General features: G+C 41.2%; 1 protein-coding gene across 4 annotated transcripts in view; it reads right to left on the bottom strand.

Moving 5' to 3' along the window:
- The window catches only part of NUBPL (NUBP iron-sulfur cluster assembly factor, mitochondrial), a 152257-nt gene that overhangs the window by 87377 nt on the left and 37444 nt on the right, over positions 1 to 27436 (bottom strand). For all 4 annotated transcript variants that reach the window (XM_073348974.2, XM_073348972.2, XM_073348971.2 and 1 more), the window contains 2 exons: positions 17935 to 17974; positions 17740 to 17830 (listed from right to left, as the gene is read on the bottom strand). In XM_073348974.2, coding sequence (XP_073205075.1) covers positions 17740 to 17830; positions 17935 to 17974 — 131 coding nt within the window. The remainder of the gene's footprint in view (positions 1 to 17739; positions 17831 to 17934; positions 17975 to 27436) is intronic.

Genomic DNA, 27436 nt, shown 5'->3' with positions numbered 1-27436 from the left:
GATAACATAACGCATCATGAGCAAATGAAAGATGTCCAGATTCCTTTTAAACAACACGTCAAAGCACCTGTTGGGGTCATGGAAGACATGGGTAACCCCTTCTCACAAGAGAGTGCAGACCTAGTTAAACTGGACATCAAAGACCTTGCTGTGGTTGTCTCTGTTAGGGAGTTTGAGAAGACTGGGAAGCAGTAGTACACCATGTTTGTAAACAGGGAGATTGTAAAACAAAACCAAGCCATTAACAGCATATCAAGCCAACTAAACTCCCCTGGTTCAGCAAACCCCCTGCCAGGGAGACTTCCAAAAGCTTGAAGCTCTCCTCCTCCTCAAAAAATGACTTCTCCCTTATCTTAAAGCTGTAGATAGCTTCCTAAACATGTGGTAGTAATCTGGATGATTTCTTTCAGCATGAAAATCAGGCATGCCCCTCTTTGTTGTCTCAGATGAGAAAACTACACCTTGGAAAGAAATCTGACCTAATGGGTATTCTGGAGCACTATGTTCAACTGCAAGATATGGCTCAAGCAGTCAATGACATAGTTTTTATAGGACACCTCCTGTGAACATGTGGAAATCCGTTGCTAGAAACACATCTGATGACTATGCTATGATAAGTTTTAATTCCATACCTCAAGACACAGCTGCACTGTTGTAGAAGGATGGGATGTTTACATTGCCAACCATCTCAGGCCCAGACCAGAAGAAAAGAAGGGAAAGGGAAAGGGAGTGGAGTGAAGAGGCAGGCCAAACCTTACATCCCTCTATTACTAAAGTGGCTAGAGTTTCTGCACATCAGTGAAAATGAAAATGAACTCTTCAACTTCCTTGCAAAGTATATGGCAAAGTTGGCAGTAGAAGGCAAAGAAGTAATCACCACAGATAGTCAAGATGCACACTACAGCCCTACACATGGTAAGACCAGCCTTTCCTCATGCAACTACAAGGAAACAGATACCAGAATGATACTGGGTGCTGCTGATGCATTCAGTCGAGGATTTACTGAAGTTCTCATATGCACAATTGATACAGATGTGGCAGTCTTTGCTATTACATATGTACAAAAGATTCAGATCCCTGAACTGTGGATTGGATTTGTGACCAGCCAACACTCAAGATACCTCCTCAAGACACAGTTTCTTCACTTGGCTCAAACAAGTCAAAGGCTTTACCAGCGTTTCATGCCCATACTGGTTGCATTACAGTGTCTGCCTTTGCTAGAAAAAGAAAGAAGTCCACATGGGAGCCCCTTGAAGGCATTGGAAGACGCAATCCCTGCTTTTCCCTGGGTTTGTCTGATGTACACCGTCTATAGACGGTAGAACTATGTCTCTATTAGAGTGCTTTGTTGTGCTTCTGTACGATAGGACAATTGGCACTAACAGTGCTGGTGAGGCCCATAAGACCTGTGGAATCCCTCCCACCAACCACAGCTACTTTAGTTCAATACATTAGGCAAACTGCAAACCAAGCAGGACATTCCTGGGGTCATACCTTGATACCTGCTCCTGAGTACCCCTCACCCAAGGAATGAGGATGGGTTCGGGGCACTGATGGATGGACAACCCTTCCAGAAGCAAGTGATTATTGTCATGATCTCCTAAGATGTGACTGCATAATAGGGTGCCAGGCAAGGTAAAATGGGGTGCCAGCCAAGGCATTTCAATGTTAGTGAATGTTAGGGACCTGACAATCTAAAGCCCGGCGAAATCAATGTCAAGTCTCCTACTGATTTCAACAGACTTTGGATTAGATTTTAGAGCTGTGATACTCAGATCTACTGATGGGACAATTTGAGAATTTTATGGTAAGACGTGAGCCATTTGCACAGAAAGCTAACAAAATAAAATTTTAAAAAATAACTTCAGTTGCCAACAAATGAAGACTTAGAAACACTAATACTTACATTGCAATCGATCTTTCAACAAAGTTTATATAAATCAACATTACCACCTGTGTTCGTGTTAATCTCTAATGGGAGAGGTGATATCGATGACCTCTGGCAAGCTTTGTGAAGAGTGGTTTGTAAGAAGTCAAGGCAAGGCATATGCACTGGTGAAGATGCTAATCTGCCAAGCAATTGCAGTGTTGGGTTTTTTTTGTAATATTCATGGTAGAAAACACAGATGTAGGGGTACGTTGATCTGAATGTTAAAAGATAGATGGCTAGATTCTGGCTATTTTGAAACTGGTCAGCATATTGAGTCCAGAATTCACAAAGTCTCACTCCTCTGAATTTTCCCTTCAAGATATCCGAGTTCTGGAACTTTAAAATTTCTAATTGAAAGGCACCTTCATAAACTGAATCAGGCATAAATTTCATAAATTAAAATTATCCAGCAAACATTATAAAACCAGCAAACATTGTGCTGCAACAGGTCACTATAAAACAGGTCATCTTGTAAAAGAGCTTTGAAAAGATGATGTTGCAAACAAGAAGTTGAGTGTATGTAGTTCACTAATCACACTACCCATTTTTTTCAAATTCCCCAGACAACTTATTGCGCAGGAGTCTGGTGAATGACGCACTGAAGTGTATTTAATGAAGAGAGCATTGCTGCCAAACGTGATGCAAAGCCCTTCACTTTCCCTGTCAGAATGGAACCTTGGTCTGTAACAAGCAAATTTACTTTCTGCAGGTCTAAACCATTTTTTTCAAAAAAGCCTTTTACCCTTTTCAAAAATGCTCTCCTACAGTGCAGGTTTCTAATGCTATTAAGCAGAAAAATTCTTCTTTGAAAATGTCACCATCATAAAATCGAACAAACAACGTTAGCTGGGCAGTGTTACTTAAATCACTTGATTCATCCACTGCAAGAGACGTGTTTGGCATTTTTTTTAAATTGGAAAGCAGTGCTGACAAACAATCCTCGTAAAATATCTCCAATCTTTGCACTGCCATGGAATCACAGGGGAACTTGCCTCACATGGTTCACAATTCTTTGTTTTTATCTCTGGCAAAAAGCTCCTCCAGCATTTCCAATGTCACTCCTTCACAAACTCAGGATCCAGGCAAGGCTTTTTCTTTTTTGCTAGTACCAACATTATTTGAAGAGAAGCAGCTGTTGCTTTTTCCTGTACAGTCGCTGGTGTTGTGAGAATGACATTTGAAGTGTGTGATATGAACACTTAGGGTTTTCAATTTTGTCACGTCCTGCAACACTGCCAGGAGGATAGGCTACATTGAAGTTACTGTGCTTTGATTCAAAGTGGCACCTCACGTTGATGACCTTACAGACAGATGCAGTGGTTTGGCATACTAAACACAGAGGTTTTGCATTTAAATTAAATGGCATAATAAAAAGAGAATCCACTGTCCAGTTTGGGTTAAAAGCTCAGTTTTCGCTGTCGACTTTGCGATGGTTACTCCCACTCGCATTCATTTTTGGCTCCATTTCCATCACTGATGAAAAAATGAGTGGTGTCCTAGCTCAATTGCTTCCACATAATATTTCTTTTCTTCCCTCTTTGAGGTGGGGGGCAGACAAGGAGTTTGCCACAGGGTCTTGACTGGACCCATTTCAGCCCCATTAATGGGTAAAGTCACTTTGGAGGGAACTGCTGCAGCCAGAATGTCAATAAGGCTGTGGGATGATTCCTTAAGCTCCTCAATCTGCAGCCCCAGGTTAGCTGCTATCCACTTCAGAAGGTCCTGATAGGCCCTAAAATCATCCTGTGGAAGCAAGCTACTCAGCCCCAAAATGGCCTCATCTCAGGAGGAGAAGGAGACGGTGTCTTGCACCAGAAGAGGGACTCCTTCCTCTTCCTCAATGACGTCCATGGGAGCCACATTCTGGACATCGGTGCCAGGGTCAGTAATGGAGTCGTGGTCTGGTGCTTAGTGGGAAGAGGAGGTAGCCCGCCTCTCAGAAACCACAGAGTATGATCGATGGGAGGGAGGACCCGGTATCATGGGAAAACACCAAGGGTTCCAGAATAGCCACTGCTTAGGCCACTGACCCGTTGGCCAAGTGTCGGTGGGAGACCTGCACCAAGGTCTGGTGGTGTGTAGGGTGGGCACCGGTGGTGGCCCTTAGCCTGAATGTAGGATTCCCCTTTGGGCTCAGAAGAAGAATCCTTCCCTCAGTGACCACAGTGGAGCGGTAGCCTTCTCTGCCTTGTGATACAGCATGGCCAGAAGGCAGCAGGAGAGTGATATAGGAGAGATATGCAAGCCTCAGGATGAGGAGAAGCCTTATTCCCTGTAGAGGGAAGAAAGGTTGCTACAGATTTAATTAAAGCACCTGAAACCAGTCACCTGATAAAAAACCCCTGCTTCAGACAGCCAGGGAAAGGAGTTGGAGCAGAGTGGTTTGGTGTTGGAGCAGAGAGCAGTTTGAAGAAGAGCAGTTTGGAGGAGTTGAAGTAGAAGAGAGTTTGGAGAAGTGCCGTGGCTGGCTAGAAGACCAAGACCCTAGGTAAAGAGACACCCAGCTTGTGCAGAGAGAAAGCAGGAAGCTCCACAAGCTGAAGAACAGGAGAGAGAAGTAACCCAGGGGAAGGAAGCACTAGTTCAAGTGGTTTGCCACTATCCCTAGGGCCCCTAGGCTGGGACCCAGAGTAGAGGGCGAGCCCAGGTCCCTCCCTCTCCACTACCCTTCTCTGGGTTACGAGTGGAACAGTAGATACCCTAGTTCAGGGGCAGAAAACTGTGCCCTGAATGCCCCCCACAAGAAAAGGAAGCGCGAGACCCATCATAATTGGGCCAGCAATTTGCCACAGCCTCCATTTGGTGCTGGGAGTCCAGGGACGATGGTGGACATGAGATGGTTGCAACAACGGTATCAGGATCGGCTTGCCCCTAGAAGGTCCTGGGGGGCCTAGTGTAGGGAAGGAGCTCGAAGTTCCATGCTCCTTCCTGCTCAAGAACATCATAGCCAGCAGCTGTCCCACCGGAGTCAGGGGAACCAAGAGTGAAAGTAAGTCTCTGGCCACTGCAAAGACCTCCAGGGTTGATGGAACCACTAGACCTCTGGTGCCATAGTGCCTTATGGGTGTTGGCAGAGGGTCCCACAGTAGACTCACTCTGGGTGGAGTCAACAGTGCCACCATGGGCCTGGAGGAATGGCCCAATACAGCTCACACACTGCTGCTTTCCCCATGCTTGTCCTTCTTCTGCATTGGCGAGTGCCCTGTGTCGGTGCATTGCTTTTTGTGCTTCTTCCATGGCACTGGAGATGGTGAATGGTGCCGGGATGAGCACAGTGCTGGAGGAGTGCTTCGCACTGAGGCCGAAGGTGCAAAATCAGAGAGGGTTGGCTCTGAGGATGATCTGAGAGCAGCTTCCATTAGAACAGTCTTCAGCCTTATTTCTCTATCTTTTTTGTGTGAGGTCTAAAGTCCCAACAAATCTGGCACTTACAGTCACATGAATTACTCCCAAGTACTTCAAGCAGCTGGAGTGCAGGTCGCTCACAGGTATAGATCTGCTGCAGGAGACACAAGGTTTGAAGCCCAGGGACTGGGGCATGCCCAGGCCCTGGTGTAAAGAGTCCCTCAGTGATAGGGACTACCTGTTTACATTAATTTACACTAATGCTAACTACAATATCTATGCCTTGCATGGTGACAGGTTTCAGAGTGGTAGCCATGTTAGTCTGTATCAGCAAAAACAACAAGGAGTCCCTGTGGTGTCTTAGACACTAACAAATTCATTTGGGCATAAGCTTTCGTGGGCTAGAACCCACTTCATCAGATTCATGGAATGGAAAACACAGGAGCAGTTATAAATACATGAAAAGTTGTGAGTTCCCTTACCAAGTGTGAGGTCAGTCTAACGAGACAATTGAATTAACAGCAGAATACCAAGGGAGAAAAAATAACTTTTGAAGTGGTAATGAGAGTGGCTCATTTCAGACAGTTGACAAGAAGGTGTGAACAACAGTAGGGGAAAATTAGGTTTAGGTTTTGCAATGACCCAACCACTCCCAGTCTTTATTCAGGCCTAATCTGATGGCATCCAGTTTGCAAATTAATTCCAGTTCTGCAGTTTCAGGTTGGAGTCTGTTTTTGAAGTTTTGTTGAAGAATTGTTCAAGTGGGTTCTAGCCCACAAAAGCTTATGCCCAAATAAATTAGTCTCTAAGGTGCCACAAGGACTCCTCGTTGTTTTTACAATATCTGTATACACTAAAACTATACTTAAAACAAACAATGAATCAGAGTCCACGGAGACGAAGCCTTGCCAAAGCAAGAAGGGTCATTCCAGCAACCGCCACAGGAGGTAAGAAGGAACTGAGAGGGTGCGTCCAGCGGCGCCCCTTATACCAGCGCATGAGCGCATGGCACCACGGGGTGCAAGAGCCAGCCCCACGAATACTACCAAGGGGAAAATCTCCGGCACATTCCTAATGTGGAATGGACATGAGCAAGCACTCTAAGCAGAACAATAGATAAATGAAGGAAGCAATTCTCTGTAACAGCTATCTTTAAGTAATGAGCAGATTGTCCCTTTTGCTGACCTCAAAACAGAAAACACCTTACAGACCCTTGATAAAATTAAGTACTCTGGTTTGCTTCACCTCCACCTCCCCACATACTTTATATAAAGATTCACTAATGACTCATGAAAAACTTTGACATTCTAAACAATGCTATCTAGGTCTTATTTTCTGTGGGTCATTTGTACATGTGCATGGAAAACCAGGTGCAGGCTTTTGGCAAATTGTCATGGCAGCCCTCATTGCTGTGAAGTTTGTGCACCACTGATTTGGGGTGCTGAACATGATACACTATCTCACCTTTTCTGAGAAAAGCACAAATATATGTAAACGAACAAACCTATGTGCAGCGAAGACTTGTCTGTAGTGTTCCATTTTTATACTTCAGTTTGGATAAAAACCAGTAAAAAGGCACCTCACGTCACTAAAGATGCTCCTGTTTTACTGCTCTAAAGAAAAGTAGCATCTTAGACACAAAGCAGTAAGTTAAGACAGCAAAACTTATCTGGGCTGACAATTTCTATATCAAGTTTCAGCACAAGACAATTCAAAACAGGCAAATCAAATTCTGGGAAAATAAAAAAAGTCAGGGTTTATTATGGAAATGCTGGCAGAGCTTTCATTATAAGGATACTTGGTGAGACTAGTATATTTTAGAACTGTATATAGCACAGTAAGTATGAGGACTAAGTAAAATGTAAAAATGTGTCTGTAGTTTATAACATAAAGGGAGCTCTATGTAGTTCTATAAAATCTGACTGAAATAAAAGGTGATTTGCTTGGAAAAGAAACTCAGTGCTGTGGGGGAAGAATAGTCTGGAGATCTGCGACCTGTTATTAGACCAACTCTGCCTCAATTTTAACGTCCATGTATTTTCTCTATTTTACAGATGGTATGTGGCTGAAGCCAAGCTTACAAAACACTTTGAGATCCTCTAATGGAAGATGCTGCAGAGACGCAAACTATTATAATGAGAAGCAGAACTGAACAGAATGCAACATTAAGGAATCAGCACTTGGCAATATATACATATTTAAGATCAAAAATGGGAAAAAAGTTATATGTTTAAGTATGAAAAATATTAACTTAGTTACTTCTCTCTGTCCACCTTACCTCTTTCAGCACTGCCCCACTTGTCCCCTGAATTTTTCTGTCAGCCTAGCCACTGCCATGCAGGAAATTGGACTACCTAGGTTGACAGAAAAACCTCTTTGTGACACTGGTAGACTAGGTGCCAGCTGATACCAAGGCCCCTAGGCCTCACTGAACACTCATAAATGCATAGCTGGAAGCTAGTCTGGCTCACCTGTGTGGCAGTATTATCGAAACAGATATTAGAGTTATAACAATGTGTTTAGCGTTTAGACTTTATGGAAGTCTTGTAGGATGCTGTATGTATCACACCTACCTATAATAACGTGTGATACAGATATAAGGTAATGTTTAAATGTTTGCTCTGCAACTATAAAAAATGTTTGTTAAGACTGTAAATTCCCTCAGTTAGGGGAGAAACCTTACCAAGTGTGCAACATTAGTTCACTCCAAGAGGTGGTATCTCCAGCCCATGAGGAAGGACTACTGAATCCAAATGGGCCATTGTGGAACAAAGACTTGGTTGATTGCTCCCCCACACACCCATGAAAAGGTGATATGCAGGCACTCTCATTCCATCAGCTTGGATTCTGAGGTGAGGGGGGATAAAAATTCCTGACAAGAACCACCTCCATCTTTTATGCTGTCTGGACATTGAGTGGCAAACATTCCTAAACATAAGCAAGAGATCCTCATGCTGCTTGGCACGGGTCAGCCTTAAAGGACATATAGAGCTGCTTATTACAGAAGCTTATATTAGCTTTTTAAATCTAAGACTGTAACTCATTTGTGTATGTATGTTTCCTGTTTTAACTTAGTAAATAGCTCTCTTATTTCTTTCTTAGTTAATAAATCTTTAGTTAGTTTATTACAGGATTGGCTACAGGTGTATCCAGATTTAGGTTGAAATCTGAGTACAACTGACCCGGGGTAAGTGTCTGGTCCTTTGGGACTGGTAGTAAACTGAATATTGGTATGATTTTTGGAGTAAAGTGACCATCTATCACATAGCCCCATTGGGCATTCCAGTCTATCTTGCCACCCAGGCAAACTGGTCTATCTGTGACTCCACTGTAAGACTTATGGTGTGTCTACACAGCAACTAGACATCTGCAGCTGGCCTATGCCAGCGGACTTGGGCTCACGGGTCTCAGACTGCAGGGTTATTTTACTGCTGTGTAGACTTCTGGGCTCAGGCTGGAAATCAGGCTCTAGGACCCTGCAAGGTGGGAGGGTCCTAGAGCTCAGGCTTCTGCCTGAGCCAGCAAGTCTGGCTGATTTAATTGGATTATTAATTTAATTTAAGGATGATTTAATTGGAGATTGGTCCTGCTTTTGAGCAGGGGGTTGGACTACATGACCTTCTGAGGTCCCTTCCAACCCTGATATTCTATGATTCTAAGTTTGCACAGCAAGGAAGCAGCCCTATAGCCCGAGCCCCACAAACCCGAGTTGGTTGGCATGGGCCAGCTGCGGGTTTTTCTTTGCCATGTAGACATACCCTCATAGTGCTTTAGGAGTTCTCACTTGTTACTGGGTGGTGAAATCTAATTATAGAACAAACAGTTTGGGGTTTCTGCCCTGCTTTTTGACAGTCTGCCCTGAGGTTGACACTCATGGTCGTGAGCCATTCCAAACAGCAAGATACCCAGCAGCATAGCTGCAACACTGCAGCTGTACCGCTATAGCCCCCATAGCGTAGATATGGCTTTAGCTTGTTGCCCTTTGCTTTTTCTCCAGATTTACGCATTCCTTTATGCCCTACTTGAACTTCTCTTTTAAAATAATATAATTTTAAGATTTGTTCTCCATGGGTGACTCATTTTTATTTATTTTAACCTTCATTTCTCCTTTCCCTGTCACCTTAATATTCTATGTTTGTCCCAATTTAGATTGTAAAATTTTCAGGGTAGAGACTGTATTTTTAATCTGTGAAAGAGACCATTAAGGGGTAGTAGTAAGAATCATTAGATTAGATAAATAATTTGCTTTATATGCTCTGGGACCCTACAATATAAAATGTACTATGGACTCCAGAGAATACATAAGAACGGCCATACTGGGTCAGACCAAGGGTCCATCTAACCCAGCATCATGCTTCTGACAGTGGCCAATGCCAGGTGCCCCACAAGGAATGAACAGAACAGGTAATCATCAAGTGATCCATACCCTGTTATCCATTCCCAGCTTCTGGCAAACAGAGGCTCGGGACATCATCCCTGTCCATCCTGGATGATAGCCATTGAGGGACCTATCCTCCATGAACTTTAGTTCTTTTTTGAATCCTGTTATAGTCTTGGCCTTCACAACATCCTCTGGCAAGGAGTTCCATGGGTTGACTGTGTGTTGTGTGAAAAAATACTTCCTTTTGTTTGTTTTAAACCTGCTGCCTATTAATTTCAGTTGGTGACCTGTAGTTCGTGTGTTATGAGGAGTAAATAATACTTCCTTATTTACTTTCTCCACACCAGTCATGATTTTATAGATCTCTATCATATCCCCCCTTAGTTCTCTCTTTTCCAAGCTGAAAAGTCCCAGTCTTATTAATCTCTCCTCATATGGCAGCCATTCCAAACCCCGAACAATTTTTGTTGCCCCTTTTCTGAAACTTTTCCAATTCCAATATACCTTTTTTAAAATGAGGCAACTACATCTGTACACAATATTCAAGATGTGGGCATACCATATACTTACATGTATAAGTAGGGAGATAGCGAGCAGATCGAGGGACGTGATCGTTCCCCTCTATTCGACATTGGTGAGGCCTCATCTGGAGTACTGTGTCCAGTTTTGGGCCCCACACTTCAAGAAGGATGTGGATAAATTGGAGAGAGTCCAGCGAAGGGCAACAAAAATGATTAGGGGACTGGAACACATGACTTATGAGGAGAGGCTGAGGGAGCTGGGATTGTTTAGCCTGCAGAAGAGAAGAATGAGGGGGGATTTGATAGCTGCTTTCAACTACCTGAAAGGGGGTTCCAAAGAGGATGGCTCTAGACTGTTCTCAATGGTAGCAGATGACAGAACGAGGAGTAATGGTCTCAAGTTGCAGTGGGGGAGGTTTAGATTGGATATTAGGAAAAACTTTTTCACTAAGAGGGTGGTGAAACACTGGAATGAGTTACCTAGGGAGGTGGTAGAATCTCCTTCCTTAGAGGTTTTTAAGGTCAGGCTTGACAAAGCCCTGGCTGGGATGATTTAACTGGGAATTGGTCCTGCTTTGAGCAGGGGGTTGGACTAGATGACCTTCTGGGGTCCCTTCCAACCCTGATATTCTATGATTCTATGATTCTCTAGCACTCAGAAATACTGGCTGAGGTTGAGGGAACTGGGCTTGTTTAGTCTGCAGAAGAGAAGAGTGAGGGGGGGATTTGATAGCAGCCTTTAACTACCTGAAGGGGGGTTCCAAAGAGGATGGAGCTCGGTTGTTCTCAGTGTGGCAGATGACAGAACAAGGAGCAACGGTCTCAAGTTGCAGTGAGGGAGGTCTAGATTGGATATTAGGAAAAACTCTTTCACTAGGAAGGTGGTGAAGCACTGGAATACGTTACCTAGGGAGGTGGTGGAATCACCATCCTTAGAGTTTTTTAAGGCCCGGCTTGACAAAGCCCTGGCTGGGATGATTCAGTTAGGGTTGGTCCTGCTTTGAGCAGGGGGTTGGACTAGATGATCTCCTGAGGTCTCTACCAACCCTAATCTGCTATGATTCTGCTATGATTCATGGATTTATATAGAGGCAATGTGATATTTTCTGTCTTATTATCTATCCCTTTCTTAATTATTCCCAACATTCTGTTAGCTTTTTTGACTGCCACTGCACGCTGAGTGGATGTTTTCAGAGTCCTATACACAATGACTTCAAGATCTCTTCCTTGAGTGATAACAGTCAATTTAGACCCCACCATTTTATATGTATAGAATGCTAAATTGCAGTTTGGCAGTGTTTTGGGAAAGCAGTTCACACCTTTTCATGTCCCTCTTGCCATCAAGCACAGTTCATATAATAAAACTGATATTTTCCTACCCTCTGATCTTTAACATAGTTAGAGGGAGTCTAGCAAGTCAGGCAGTCTTTCTGCTAGACTTCACACACCCATACAACTAATTTAAAATTCTGTACTTTTTGTGTGGCTCAACTTTAGCAACCTACTAAACACCTGACTGTCAGATATTATCTTTTTCACTACCTTTTTTTTTTTAAATAAAAACACACACATACACCCAAGCAGGCCATCTTATTTAACACAACTATTTGCATCTCTTGCATTTAATATATATTAGAGATGAACCCAAACAACAGAAGTTGAGATTTGAATTTAAACTTATTTACAGTAACAGATTTCATTTGGCCCTTCTCCTCTTTTCATAATAATGGAATGAAAGGCCTTGGTAACATGGCGATTAGTAACTTTAATGTTGTACAAGTGTGATGGCACTGAAGAATTTTGAAGGGCCTATTATATATATTACTTTTATTGTCCTGGAAAAGGGTAAGAACGAATTTAGCATTTCACCTGACGCTATGACAACATTGAAAGCATGGGATGCTTTAGTAACTAGAATCTGTGATTACTATGGTAAGTTATGACTAACCAAAAATATTGCATGACTACTGTTATGTTAATGGAATGCATTGTAACGGCAATATTTTGATCATCTCTCAACAAAACAATGACTGGTATTTCTTTAAAAACAGACTTGAAATAATGTTATAACAACAGAATGTCAACATGAATAGTAATTTGATATGCAAAGCTCTGTTGCTAACTATACTGGAGTTTGCTTTGCTTTATTTTTCCCCCTACAATAAGAAACCATTGCTATTATAGCTATTACATTTCACAGTTATGTTGACATATGGTTACCTCTCAATATTTTTGTAAAGCACTGTTGCAGGGTTAGGAGCAGGTCGCATACGGCGAGAAGGAGGAAAAAAACTGAAAAGCAGCCAGTTAGGTCCCTCGTTCATGACCCTATCAAATGTCGTAGTACAGCCTAGTGGCCAGTGTCAATAAAGCGGTGCTTCCTCCCAGGGCAGCGGGGCCCAATGGCCAGAGTCAATAAGCGGCCCTTCCACCGGGACAGCGTGGCCTACTGGCTGGAGTCAATAGAGTAGCCCACCCCTGTGGGATTGTGTGGCCTATTGGAAGATCTGCAGGAAGGCTCCTTTCCTCAGGCGGCTCTTTCACCCCTGTAATGTGTGCTGTGCAGAAAGACTAAAGGACGGCAGTTGTGACTCTTGACTTGCCCTCTTATGAGATGGCACCCTGTAGAACTGGTCACCATAAGTGGTACAGGGGTTTCAAGCAGCTCACTTTGGTGGGATGTAAGAGAAAGGGGCAGGACCCCAATATTGTCCTTGCCAGAGTTAAGTGTATCCCCTGCTAAATGTTTCGTCGTCAGAATGTACCCTGATTAAAGGAGATTGAAAAGGGGAACGCTGTTTAGACACACCTGAATCTGAGGAGGACTCATTTACTGTGTCAACTGGGGGCGGGAGGGGGAAGGGAAATGGTATTGGTACCAGTGGAAGAGTCAGTAGTGGGAGCCAAAAGGGATCCTGTAATTGTGTAGGTACCGGAAGCTGTTGATAAGAAGCTATTGGATGGTGTCGAGTTTATACTGTTCAGAAATGTGTCTGTGAACCCTCAAAGCATTTATTAGGGACTGGAGGCCGTGACAGTACCAGACAGCAAGACATCATTCAAGTTGGTAGCAGAGGGTAAGTAGGCTCCAGCAGAAGAGAGAAGCAGCAGTGGGGAGTGTCTCTTGGTACCCCTCAGTAACAGTGACTCAGGCTCTTCTGGGAGCTGAAAGGGCACACGGCTCAAAAGACTGGAGAGTACCAGGGACTCTGGATAGGAAACACTGGGAGTCAGAATATCTAGTGGTACCAGAGACAGTACTGAAGTACAACTGGTAAGTCCTTCGTGTGTGATTGCGGCAGGCTACAACAATAATTTAGGCCAAGCTCTGGAGTCCTCGCAGTCACAGAATCTGATGCCAATATAGGCATCACTTTATATAGTTTACCAGATGATTTCTCAGTAAGTGGCATGGTCTTCTTAGCCAGTACTGTGGTCTCAGTACTGGAGAGGACAGGTGCCTCAGCAGCACCCGTAATGAAGCGAGGTCTCCTGAGACCCAGATCAAGGGAATGACTTTTCCTTTCCCTTATTCCATTCTGGGGAAGGGGCCTTCTCTTCTTTGCTTATCGTAGCAGTACAGATGATAATTGGAGCTCTCCGAGGATCTGATGTACAGAGGCCTGACTTGGATCCCATGAGTCTCAGCAAGTACTCCATTAACAGAAGTCTGAGCCTGTCCTACCCTGAATTTCTTAGATTTGCTCTTAAAACCTGAGCTGACCTTACATTTGGAGGGGATGGGAAACTCCTTGGGAAGCGAAGTGAATGTCCACCAATGCGGGGAAAGATCTACGGGCAGGTCTGGCAGGTTTTGAAGCTTAGGATCATGGGCATAACCTGCACTTGAGGCAACGATTCAAATGTCGAAATTGAGCATTAAAAAAAAAGAAAAGGGGCAGAAACTCTCCTTTTCAAAAGCAGAAATTGTGCTAAACCAAAAGTAAAGAAAGAAAGAAAAAATTCTAAGAAAATACAGAAATTTTAGCAAGAGGTGTAGCAAGCCACGGGCTAGCTAGACGATACCATAATGCTCTGTCTCAAGCTGCAGGCAGTTGATAAAGAACTGGAGTGGTGGCGGGTCCATTTCTCCCTATATGCCCTCATACCAGAGTATGAGCTCTCCGAGGCCCATGAAGGAGAATGTTTAAACAACTTTAGGGGTGGACCTTTTGACGTCAGGGTCTGGGGTGGCTGAACTGTGGAGTCCCAAGTCCCAAGGACAGGCTCAGAGAAGAGGTCTGCACCTGGGAGTGTGCCTTACAGACACAGAGCTCAAACTAGAAACTGCCCAGACCCAGTTGGCTTGGAAGCACAAGGAATTAGATCCACTTGCAACACACAGGTGACATTACAGAGGGAATAGTAGGCCAGGTTGTAACACAGATCACATTGTTCTTGGTTCTGTTACATACTATGTATGAGACGAGAACCTTGGACAACCTATCTGTGTGTCCCTCATTTACAATGGGTTTAACACTAGTTTCCCTACCTCAAAGGGTTATTGTGAGGCTTGATGTTTGCAAAGAATTTTGGAACGTGAGAGTGTAAGATGCTATACACAGTAAGTGCTAAGTATTATTAGTAACACAATTTACTTTACAAAAAAAAGAATTGTATATCCGTGAACCGTAGAGGTTCCAAAAAAATGGGAGAGACAGACAAAAGGTGGTTAAGTACCATCAATACTGTTGTCCAGATCCATCATCACACAATGAATTTGCATCCTAAACCTTTTGATTCCTCACTGGAATTTCTGAAGCACTGAACAGATGCTGTGGATCAAGTTTATTTGTATATTAAAAAAAAGAAATAAGAGCTTGTTAAATGTACTTAATGGTGCAAAGCTATACACTGGAATGCATAAGTAGGTTTTGTACTCAAACTGATAAAGAACAGTATTACCTATTTTTAATGGGAAAACCTATGAACTTTTTCTATTTGATGCCATAAAATGCATTTGCAGTCTCAGAGCCGGCTGACTTAATTATCTCAGAAACTTTACTTAATATTTTATCTCCTTGTCTGAATGTCTGGGAGCTCCTTAAATTCAATATATTATACTATAAACCTTGATTAAGCGAGTAATTTGGATTGTTTATCTGTAGCTGAAGGGGGAGAATGAACTATTTCTTGAGGACGTGCTTTAAACTACTAAGAGATTAGTGTGAATACAAACAACTAGAAGAATTTTGATCTCCTGCAAAGGATCAAACCTCAGACTAAAAAATAATCCTGTTGAACAACAGTTAATGGCTGGAACTGATCAGTGACAGATTAAGAGAATTCAAGTCCTAGAGGGAGAGATTTAAGAACCCCTAAATATCACTATATAATTTCCAATGTATAATGGAACACTACCATATTTAATAATAATATGGAATGTCCGGTTCCTCTGTAATTTAGGTGCCCCGACCACAGCTCTATCAGCCCTACAATTAAACCGATCTCAAGACTGACTGGTAATCATGTGACTAGGAAATTTCATAACCTCTTAAAGGTATTAAAATAGCACGTGTCAAGGTGGCTAATTGATTAGTAATTTACTAAAAACTACATGTTCACTGGAATCTACTGATGCTTCCTGTGATCTATGAGTTTCTTTTTTCCTGGAGAGGAAGTCAACAATTTCTTTTTATGGAGGATTAATGGAGACTAGTCCACACATGCACACACAAGAAAATTCTTGCCAAAAAACAAAAACCACTAGCAGTTTAAACCTGCCTCATTCAAAAGCAAAATTCCATTCTCAGGAAAATCAGTAATGCCCCCATAGTCAAGGAACTATGTTTCATTCCTAATGAAGGATCTGCTGGAGTGCAACTGCTTCTTTAGTTGCTAGGTAACAACCAACTCATTATATACCATTATCAGCACCCTGGAAAAGGAAACTGGCATCTGCTTCCCATTTGGCGACACCAATGATTGAAATAATAGCAATGGTCTGCCTGCCAAAAATCCTTGGCCTCCCAGAGACTGGTTTGTGAATACAGCAGGTGCTGATTTCAGCATCATCTCTGAAGTTTTAGGTTCTGTAGCTTTTGTGATCTTAACCAACACAGCATGCCAAGGAGATGGAGTTGCCTGTCCCAGCCATTGGCACATTATTAATGCAGAAAAATATCCTCCCCCTAAATTATGGCTTATCTGATTGGTGGGATGTTAACCACAAAGACCTATTGTGAAGCCTGTACCAGAAACAGGGGAAATCAACAGCACTAGGATGGGAACAGGCTGGAAATGAAGTGATTTGGAAGAACTTGCTGAGGTCAAGCAGAACTCTTGCAGTCGCTTAGCTGTATTTTTTTAAATCACTGAAATAGATGTCAACAGTGAGCAATGTGGGCCACTATGCAAAAGCCTAACCATGTAGCCTTAATGCATTTCTTTTAGTTCATTAGTACATCACAGTTCCATTCATATTGAGAAGGGAAAATATGTCTGCCAACAAACAAAAAAGCCACCCATCTTCCAAATGTCAAAACCAGAAAATGAATACATTAACTAATGATAAATTTGCATTACACAGAGACAATGTCTAACGATTTTCATATAGTATACACATGAGCACCCTATCTGGGTGGTAGGTGAATAAACAAACGTGTGAAGAAAGTAGGTCCTAAAGACATGCATGGTTCCTTGTATTCATATTCAAATATCTACATCTGATTTAGTCAAATCTGAAAACGCCACCATTTTAAAAAATAGTATAAAACCCACAAAAAGTATCAGAAAAGATATAAACATTGGAGTTGAATACTTTAAGCATGGCCCCTACCACAGCTTTGTCTGAGGAGCATACTGAAATGCAACAAGTTTTACTTTTCCTCTTTCTTAATGCTTAGGTTCAATTCTCTAACCCTCAATAGGGTTGAAAGCCCACCATAGTTAAGTGGAAGATACCGGTTTTAAATTTAATACATAAACTGAATGTATAGGAACCAAAATGAATGGAATACCCAGAGATTTTAATTCTTAACAGAAATAAAGTCTCAGCTCTGAACATCCATTCAAGAAAATTATGAGCAGTGACACTGAAAACGCTGATATCATGAGGCTTAAAGTTAGGCATATGCTTAAATATCTGACTGAAGCAGGGTCATTCTGAACTCTGCTCCTACACTGGACTATTTTCACAAGTGTCCGTTTCCACACTAGTGGTATGCTTATTTTATTTATGCACATTCCTTGTCATTGGTGTATTAATCCTGCAACTTTCAACTGGACATAAAGGAATAGATTTTCTAACAGTTAAGCATGACTCCCACCAAGTTTCAATGGGAGTTAAGTGTCATTTGAGTCTTTGAAATTTCCCCTGAAGTGACTGATATTAAGAAGAAAGTTAATTACTATAAAGCATATTTTCCCTTTTGCAGTACCCAAAAGCCAGTGCAAAACACTAAGTCATGGAAAATGCACATTTGAAACATTGTGAATGTGCAACACACGTTCAAACATTGCACACAAAGGGCATTTCTTTCAACAATTGCTCAGCTTGGAGTTCAGCCTTCAGAGGCGCTTTTTTCCATCAAGCAAAAAAAACATTTTAGGTAACACCTTACCTGCCTCAACAATTTCTCTATAGCTGACATTACCATGAGTCCTCTCCACACAACTGGTGCAGTCTCTTCTACTAAGAAACCCATCGACATACTGAAACAGTAAAGCAAAAATTTATCTTTCAAACAGGATACAAAATAAAATTATGTGAAATACATCTGTAAAGTAGCTTGATTTAAAATAAAACATATGCTCACCATGCAACGCCATAGTTCTTAAGGGGTCTCATTAAGTTTTCTAAAATAGAAACAAAATTATTCGATTTTTTAAAAAACTAAGCAATTACTTTAGATTCATAAATACATACTTCCTCATCTAGTCTTACTGAGGTAGTTTTTCACCCAAATCAGCAGTAGGAGCTGCCTCAGCTCCTCCAATATTCTCTCTGTCTAGCCACATTTTCAAAGTAGCTATCTGCATGATGGTGAGTTCTCAGTCCCATCCCTTTCTTAGAATCTGAGGCCAGGTTTACACTACAAAAACTTTCATCAGTATAACAGCATCGCTCAAAGGTGTGAAAAATTCACACTTCTGAGCGACGTACTTATACCTACCTAACCCCAGGCATAGACAGCGCTACATTGACCGGAGAGCTTGTCCCATTGACATAGCTACCACCTCTTGTGGACATGGATTAACTCTCCCAACAGCTTGGTAGCATCTTCACTAAAGCACTACAGAAGCACAGCTTTTTAAGTGTGGATCTGCCCTCAATCTCTACTAGCTCAGGCTTCAGCCGTCAGATATATCTCTATTAGAGGGCATCAATACCAACTCAATCACGCCTTCTGCGACATCCTATGCAAAAAGAGATCAAGCTTTCTCAAGTGGTCTGCCCAGGATACCATGTGATCAATCGATACCTTACGTATTTCCTTTGTTAGCCTTCTACCAAAACCTGTAGGACTTGTTAATCACAAGCTGTATATGGTGAGTACAGTAGGTCTACCTTATAATGAATAGTTATGATATGAATATAGCCGATGAATGCAACACCCTGGTGTGACCCAGAGGCCCCTTGCCAAAGATTCCTCCCTCTTCTTTGCAAAAAACTCATCTCAGATGACGACAACACCAAACATATCTTACAGAGTATTTATCCACAAGGGATAACATGTAAGGTATCTACAGAAAGCTCATAACTTGTGAAGACTCAATCATTCTGATATGTGCATAAAAGTAATATTGATGAAACAATGTAACTACATTGAAACTATGCTTTACAGACTTGGATGTAAGAGTTAGTCACGGTGGAATAATACATGATGGCCAATTGGAGCAGGAGGAAGTTGTCGCTCCTCCCTGGTTAGTCAGGTATGTAATGCGAGTCTCAAGTGTCTAGCCTTGCTCCATCCCAAAACTAGCACTGGTAAACCATCAGAGACAACTGCAAACAATCAAAACTTCTTGGAAGTAAAAAGGAACATTATTACACACAGGATCTCTCTGTCTATGAAGACACACAAAAGACTGTTTCAGTGTAATACAGAGTGAGGAGAGGAAACACCTTGTGGAAAAGGGGTGGTTTTTATGGAAGTTTGGATCCTGCTTCAGGTGAAGCCAGCCAGTTCTGCAACAGATTAAACTTTGGGAATGGAAACCTACTTTATTAGAAGGAAAAGGTAATTATTAATAAATGTAGGCCCTACCTCCCATTTTATGATTTTATTTTATATTGTAATCATTTGTTTCTACCACTCTCTATTCTTTCTTAAATAAACTTTATCTTGTTTTATTACAACTGCTGTGTGTTATTCAGGAGCACTGGTTTAAGGTAAAACTGGGGTACACTGCTTCTTTGGGAGCAGAGAATCTGGGATTTCTGTGAATATTAGCGTCAGGGGCTGGACATCACAGGGGAATGCTTCAAAGGTAATTCAGGTACAAGGGTGCATCTCTTGTTAATCTGTAAGGCAAAGACAGGGCTGCCATTGCTCAGAGAAGAGTGCTTGAGTGGCTAACACGCTGGTGGAGTTAGAAAGCTAACACCCAACCAATATGTGCAAGGCTACCTCTCACTAGAGGCAGGGGGGTAACAAGATAGAATCATAGAATATCAGGGTTGGAAGGGACCTCAGGAGGTCATCTAGTCCAACCTCCTGCTCAAAGCAGGACGAATCCCCAATTTTTGCCCCAGATCCCTAAATGGCCCCCTCAAGGATTGAACTCACAACCCTGGGTTTAGCAGGCCAATGCTCAAACCACTGAGCTGTCCCTCCCCATACTCCTGTGTACCCTGAGAACCATCACACGTAGCCAATCTCTTTTGAGGAAGCATAGCATGTAGCTGAAATAGATAGACTTTTGCCATCACAGGAGTTTGATTTTGTGGAAAAATAGTTAAACAAGTGACTGGAAAGCATATATATGCTCCTGATGGCAATCCCTGCTACTACTATCTTGAAAAGACTATTTCACAATGTTAATCTTCCCAGCCTTTGCATTTCAACTTAAAACAACACCAACAATATTCTTTACAGGGATAATCACTTGTTGTATGTATGACTACACTAAAAATATTAGAAAGTTTGCAAAGTCAAACACTCAGAAGTCAGGAATACCAGAATTAAGGTTGCCTATGCAATCTAGATTTGGTCCCTTTGTGTGCATGCATTACGATAGAGTCTTTAATTACATGATCATACACCATTTGTTCCTCGGGATGCTTCATCATTCAGTGCACAGGATGGACCATGCTCAGTGAATGAGTAGTTATTTCTTTTTATCCTCATCATTCAGTGTGTGGCCCCAGAGCTTATTTAACATATACTGTCCAAGCCCTGCAAGGAATACAAAATTATTAATCTCTCCATGGGCTTTTCTATGACTTTCATCATTGTAGCTTGTGAGTGCTTCACAAACATTAATAAATTTATGTTCACAACATCCCTGTGAGATGAAGTGGTCTTATTATATCTATTTTACTGACAGGCATCTGAGACAAAGATTAAGGCCAAAATTGTTAGAAATGTCCACTATCTGGGACTCCCAAGTTGACATGCCAAGAGTAGTTTTGAGCACAATTAGCATTTTTAATAACATTATATGTTTAAAAACAAAACCCCCTCCAGACAACTTCAGTTGCAGTTGTTAACACTTATGCAAAATTTGGCTCCAGCCATCTCAAGTGGGCACACTTAAAATAAGGAACACTCAGTTAGTTGCCACTTGTGAAAATTCTGATGTAATTGACTTGCCCAACATTACACAGGAACTCTGTGATAGCGGCCTGGGTAGAATCCAGTTCTCCAGGGCAGCATCCAACTGCCTTAATCACAAAACCATCCTGTCTCATTCACTATACACTTTCCAACTTCTACACCAAATGAGGCAAGGTCCTACAGAGAACACGCTCATCCCCAGTCCATGTCCCTGTGCCCAAGTGTTCACCTCCCCTCCCCCCTTAGCTCCTTACCCCTTTGCATTTGAGCCAGGCGCCTTGCTCCTTCTCTATGCTGTCTGGGCACCAGCAGGGGAAGAATGGAGAGCACAAGTCTCCCTGCTCTCAGTGCTGGTGCCTGGAACCACAGCAGCCCTCCAGCTTCCAAGAGGAGCAATTACAGAAGTCCTGATCAGCCTGAGCATGCACCATGTTCATTCACTCTGAGCATGTGCAAACTGAGATTTTTCAGAGGTTTACAACTTGGCCAAAGTTGGGCAGATTTTCATGGGAGCAACAAAAAGCAAAACCCCCTATATTGAATTTCAAGTCACTGCTCCAAAGAATGAGGTGTTAAGGCTTTTCAGTGTAAAAGATTCTTACTATTGTTAATAGGGGAAAACAATGCATCCTCATTTTTAGATACCTCTAAACCATAAACTGTAAACATAACCTTGTTTTTAAAAATACCTAAGTCATTTTAGTTGAAACTTTCCCAAAAAATTCAGCCTGAAGCAGACACCTTGCGCGAAAAATTTCAGCCTAAACAGTTAAAGTTTGGCAATGCTACAGGCAACTGAAAACAAGGTCTTATAATGGAAAATGTTAGACAATCTTGACTATAGGTGGATCTACCAGCTCCACCTGTGCCACACACATCTGTGTGACTACAAAAATACTCACCATGTACAGTAGGTATTTTATTGACCTACCAATGATTTAGCTCATTAAACATGGCTGGTCTCATTGTTCAGAAGATAGAGAATACCTTGACTAACTTCATGTAGAGTAGTTTTAACTCACCATGTGTGATTACATACATGAATACTCCTGTTGACAATGAGTATTTGTGCAAGTAACAGCCCACCAGTGAGAATAAGGAACTCACAATCTGTTTATCTAATTCCAGGAGAGCACCTGATAAAAGCACCTTAACTGATACAGCAAACACAAGAAAGGAGGACTGTTTTTCCTATAAAGAGGTCTAGATACCAAAAAAAAATACGGTAATTTTATATTGGCTATACCAACTGACAAGTTTTTTCCAAATCCATTTGAGCAATAAGCAAGCCCTGGTCTTGAAATCAAGTCCATAATCACCTTGCTCCACTGGCTTCAAAAGGCATTCCATGCAAGCATACAGGTCTGTCTACTGAGGTCCCATGATGGTATCAGAGCCGTACTTTGATGTGTGTTTATCTCTTGTGCTCTATCGCATGAATTTGTGTGGCCCTCATTACTGTAGTATTTGAGCATTTCACAATCTTTAATATATTTATCTTCACAAGACTCTTGTGAAGTAGGGTAGTACTATTATCCCCATGTTATAGATGGGGAACCAAGCCACACACACAGAGAGACTATGTGACTTATCCAAGATCACACAGGAAGTCTGTGGTGAAGTAGACTTGAGCCATTCTTCTTCTCATCCTTTCACTCATAACAAAGTACTTCAAAACTGGTTGATTATAAACAAAACATCTCAGAAATGTGGGTCAGTTTTGTTGCTTTACTAAAGCTATTTAATATTTTCCTTTGGTGAGGAGAAAAAGTCTGGGCATAAAGTAAAAATAAACTACTGTAAGAAATGCAGCACCAATGGTTACATTTCTCAATGTATTTTCCCTCAAGTCTCTAAACAATATTTTTAATGCTTAAAACTAGCTAGTTTATACATGAGATCCTGTAGTAACTATAGATTTAACAGTGTATTTATGACTAAAAGTACTAATTCCTCTACCACAACATTTTATTTAAATAAAAATCATGCAGTAACCTCTCTACATGCATTTAAGAAAAATTATAGCAAGCTAGTATTTGTTCAAAGTTTATACTGAAGCTTAGGAATCCACTGCACTGTGAACAAAAGCTTTCTGTGGAGTTCTTCATTAGCTGAGTTTATCATAATATAGGTCATTATTTCCCACCTCCTCACATCTCCAGGATGTCTCATCACTTAAAACACAAAAAAGACTCTTACTACAAGACAAACTGTGTCATTGCCACAATGCCAGTGAAGGAGTGAATGACATATTGCAGCATATACGCTGTATTCTGTAACATAAAAGCAATACTGACTATATGAGTCATCCATTTAGTTAATATACTATCTGTACATGCTATTTGGAGCAGATTTTAAGCCTTCTCCATTTGTAAAATCTTGAATAATTTTGCATCACATGATTTTTAAAATGTCTGATTTGGTACTGCAGTGACTGTAAATTCTTCCCCCACCACCTTAATTAGGATTCCAGTTTCTGCAACACTGTATATTACTCACAGTAAACAGCAATTCTCGGATGTCATCTGTCTGAAAGAATGAGAAAAAACATACTTGCTGCTTTCCTGGATCCAAAAAGGAATTTCCAGTTACATTCCAAGACTGACAGCCTATCATGGTTTACCACAGAGGATTTTGGGCCAAGTCAAGGATCTGAAAGCTCCAAACTATAGGAGACTAAACAGAAAGAACTACAAAAAGGACTGAAGAAAACAGACATGAGGCTGTGGAAGTTAAAGGGAGATTTGACATCTCGGGACATAACTAAAAGAAAAGAGTTTTGACAAGAGGGAGAAAAGTAAAAAAATCAGGAGACAGAAAAGAATACAGATTTGTAAAGCCATTCAAAGGGAAAAAGAATAAAAGGGGAAATATGACAGGCTTCAACACCATATCTGTTCAAGGCTCGACCCCATAAAGTACCTGAAAGGCCCAGTTTCAAGCCACAATAGCGTTTGTCTCCTTGGCTTTTATACTTTGTGGGAAAAATAAAAATAAATACCCCAAGGCCAGCGATTCTCAATCTGAGGGCGGCGCCAAAATCTTCAGGGGAAGCGCACCTGTCTTTCTGGCCTGCTACCTGCACATTCTACTTGATGCTAGAGAGTGCGGCTCTCTGAACGTGGCCCACTAGTCTCTACGGCAACATGCACACAGTCATGCTGTCTAGTAGGGAAAAGATACAACATATAGTGACTGAACAGAACAGAACTGAAGGTGAGAGGAGAACAGAAGATATGGAGCAAATAACAGAAAGCAAAATCATAAACAAAGGAAAACATGAGATTACAATTAAAAAAAACACACACACACAAAAAGAAAAGGGCAAGAGGGAAAGTGGCAAGGTGGGCTGCAACAAGAGTTCCAGGGCATGGCAGAGGAGGACACAGGAGGCACCAATCAACTGCAGAGGTGAGGAGTGCTGCACCCAAAGAGGGGTTAATCATCCAGTTACAAATTTTAAAAATCCAACCATTACTTTAGTTGCTTATGCCAGAAGGCCAAAATAGTCTCATTGAGACTTCAGGTTTGGTTTCACACTATATTATCAATGTAAATGTAGTACTACCTCAAAGGTACTGCAATTGGTATTTTCAGTTTTCTCACTAACAGTCTGGCTTGGACTAGGACTACAGAAGGAACCGAAGCACTGCCATTATATCCTGCATTAATAGCGTTATTTAACCATCAAGATACCCCTGTATATACTCTAATATAATGAAAAAAAAACCCAATGAAACATAAAATAACGTTATCCAACAATAATGTTCTCGAAGTGCAGTTCTCTCAGAAATGACTGTAGAAATAGGGACCTCCCTATTCAACAGATCTGCTCCTTGTATTTAGTCATATCGGTGCAAATACTCTCCAGCAACCACACAAAAAAAACCCATGAACCCAGGAACCTAACCTTGCAACAAAGCCCGATGCCAACTCTGTCCATTTATTTATTCAAGGGACACCATCATAGGACCTAATCACATTAGCCACGCCAACAGCGGCTCGTTCACCTGCATGTCTACCCATGTGCTATATGCCATCATGTGCCAGCAATGCCCCTCTGCCATGTACTTTGCCCAAACCGGACAGTCTCTACATAAAAGAATACATGTACACAAATCTGACATCAGGAATCATAACATTCAAAAACCAGTAGGAGAACACTTCAACCACTCTGGCTACTCAGTAACAGATTTAAAGGTAGCAATTTTGCAACAGAAAAACTTCAAAAACAGACTCCAATGAGAAACTGCTGAGCTTGAATTAATATGCAAACTAGATACCATTAACTTGGGTTTGAATAGAGACTGGGAGTGGCTGGGTCATTACACATATTGAATCTATTTCCCTATGTTAAGTATCCTCACACCTTCTTGCCAACTGTCTAAATGGGCCATCACTACAAAAGTTTTTTTCTCCTGCTGATAATAGCTCATCTTAATAAATTAGCCTCTTACTCCACCTTTTCATATTCTCTGTATATATATTCTTCTTACTATATGTTCCATTCTATGCATCCGTTGAAGCGGGCTGTAGCCCACAAAAGCTTATGCTCAAATAAATTTGTTAGTCTCTAAGGTGCCACAAGTACTCCTGTTCTTTTTGTGGATATAGACTAACACGGCTGCTACTCTGAAATCTATTACTCATGAAGCTCAGTGAACAGGAAAGAACTCATACAATGCCATTTTTTAGGGAACATAAACATTCCTTTTCATAACTATGAAACTGTTAGCTCTCTACGAACACAAACATTTTTCATTTCAAATCATGCTTTAAATAGCAATTCTCATCCATATTGTGTGCTGTCACTGTTAAATCCAATCCTTTTTTTTTCCTTCCCTTTCTAAGGGGAGCAGCAAATTTGAGTGCGCCTTACATGGGCTTCTTATGTTTCTTCAAGCATTTGAGTAAGACTATATATGAGGCATTGCTCAGCTTTAGCTTCCTAATGGTAAAGTAGTATATAATCCCCAAATGAAGTCTAAAGAAGTTATGAAATGCTAATTTTCTGAAATAATTAGGCTCATTTTTGACATTATGATTTTTTCCCCAATTATAAAACACTCACCGACCATCAACTCAAATCACCAAAAACACAGAAAAGCTTAAAAAGAAGTTTACAAACCCTCCACAGCCCTTCCACTTTATAACACAGCTCTTTTTTTCCCCCAATCAATTCCTATTACATTCATTTTCTGGGTGTAAAAAGCAATTAATTCAGAATGCATCAACTCAATTTTAAAGAGTTAAAAAAAGCAAAAACACAGCTGCTTGTTGTAAGATTATGATTCAAAGGTAAGTCTGGCATAAGTAGGAAAAATATGCTGATTTTGATCGTGTATTAGTCAACTACATTTCAAAGTAGTTGAAATGTATGGTTTTGTACTAAAAGCACAAGATGGGTGAGTTCTCTGAAGCCAGTACCTTCCGTCAAAAGTGCCTTCCCCCCAATCATCAAAATGATGCACAAAATAGCCTTGAGGTCTTTGTGGATCCAAAGCCTTTTTCTACCTGTAGCTGGTCAGAAGACAGAGCGTTATTCCATTAAACTGATTTGGCTACAGTGAACCACAAATTAGTGACCACCATGATTGATTATTGAATTCATTGTATCTAAGAGGAATGAAGCTGACAACTCTGAAAAACTTCCACTTGATTCAAGATGCAGCATCCCACCTACTCAGCAGCAGATCTCTCTGCATAGCTCTATGAGCAGCACACAACCAAATTCACGGTTTTTGTCCAAATATTCAAAAGCCATTTACTGGATTAGCCCATGCTACCTGAAGAACTGACTACCTCCCTCTACACAACTATAGCTGCCCCAGTCAGCTAGTGCACTAGAAAGGTCAACAACAACAATGAGAATTATGAGGGCAGTGGACAGCGCTTACCTACAACTGAACTGCAATTCTGAAATTAACTTCTATAAAAACATCAGACATCCATCTTCAGAACAAAATGCAAAGCTCACTTATTTAAGTTAGCTCTCTCAGAGCAAATAAATTCATTAATACACAAAGATAAAACTGATAGAAGAAAAGGAAACTGGAGATAAAGGTCCTGTTAAAAATGTATTTTAACAGTTGTAATACCCCGAAATACCTTGGTGATGAGCATGGTATGAAAATGAAGGTAGGTAAACTGAGCTGTATTTCCAAATCTACCAAAAATTATTTTTTTAGATTTATTGAATGCCTTAGTTCTTTTTGTGCCACTTTCAGCAAGTCAAGTCTTTGTAGCCCAGATTCTCCAATTGTAAAATGGACCTACTACATGCTTCACAAGGATGCTGTGAGGCTTAGAAAACACTATCAGCCTAAAAAAAATATTTTAGACAGGTGTCATTTTTACTTCTTTATTGTTACTTTTAACACCTATAAGCATTAAAGAACACCCACATTTTCTCTATTTTCCTATTTGTTTATGTACTCAATAACACTTGAGATCTCTTAAATTTCACCGTTTCTCCTGGAATCAGTAAATTTTACTGTATGTGGGACGGTTTCATAAAAGAACAAGGGCAAGAAAATGT

This window comes from Lepidochelys kempii, chromosome 6, assembly GCF_965140285.1.
Source record: "Lepidochelys kempii isolate rLepKem1 chromosome 6, rLepKem1.hap1, whole genome shotgun sequence".
Lineage (NCBI taxonomy): Eukaryota > Metazoa > Chordata > Testudines > Cheloniidae > Lepidochelys > Lepidochelys kempii.
The sequence above is the reverse complement of the archived record's forward strand: the minus strand, read 5'-3'. Positions and strand labels throughout refer to the sequence as shown.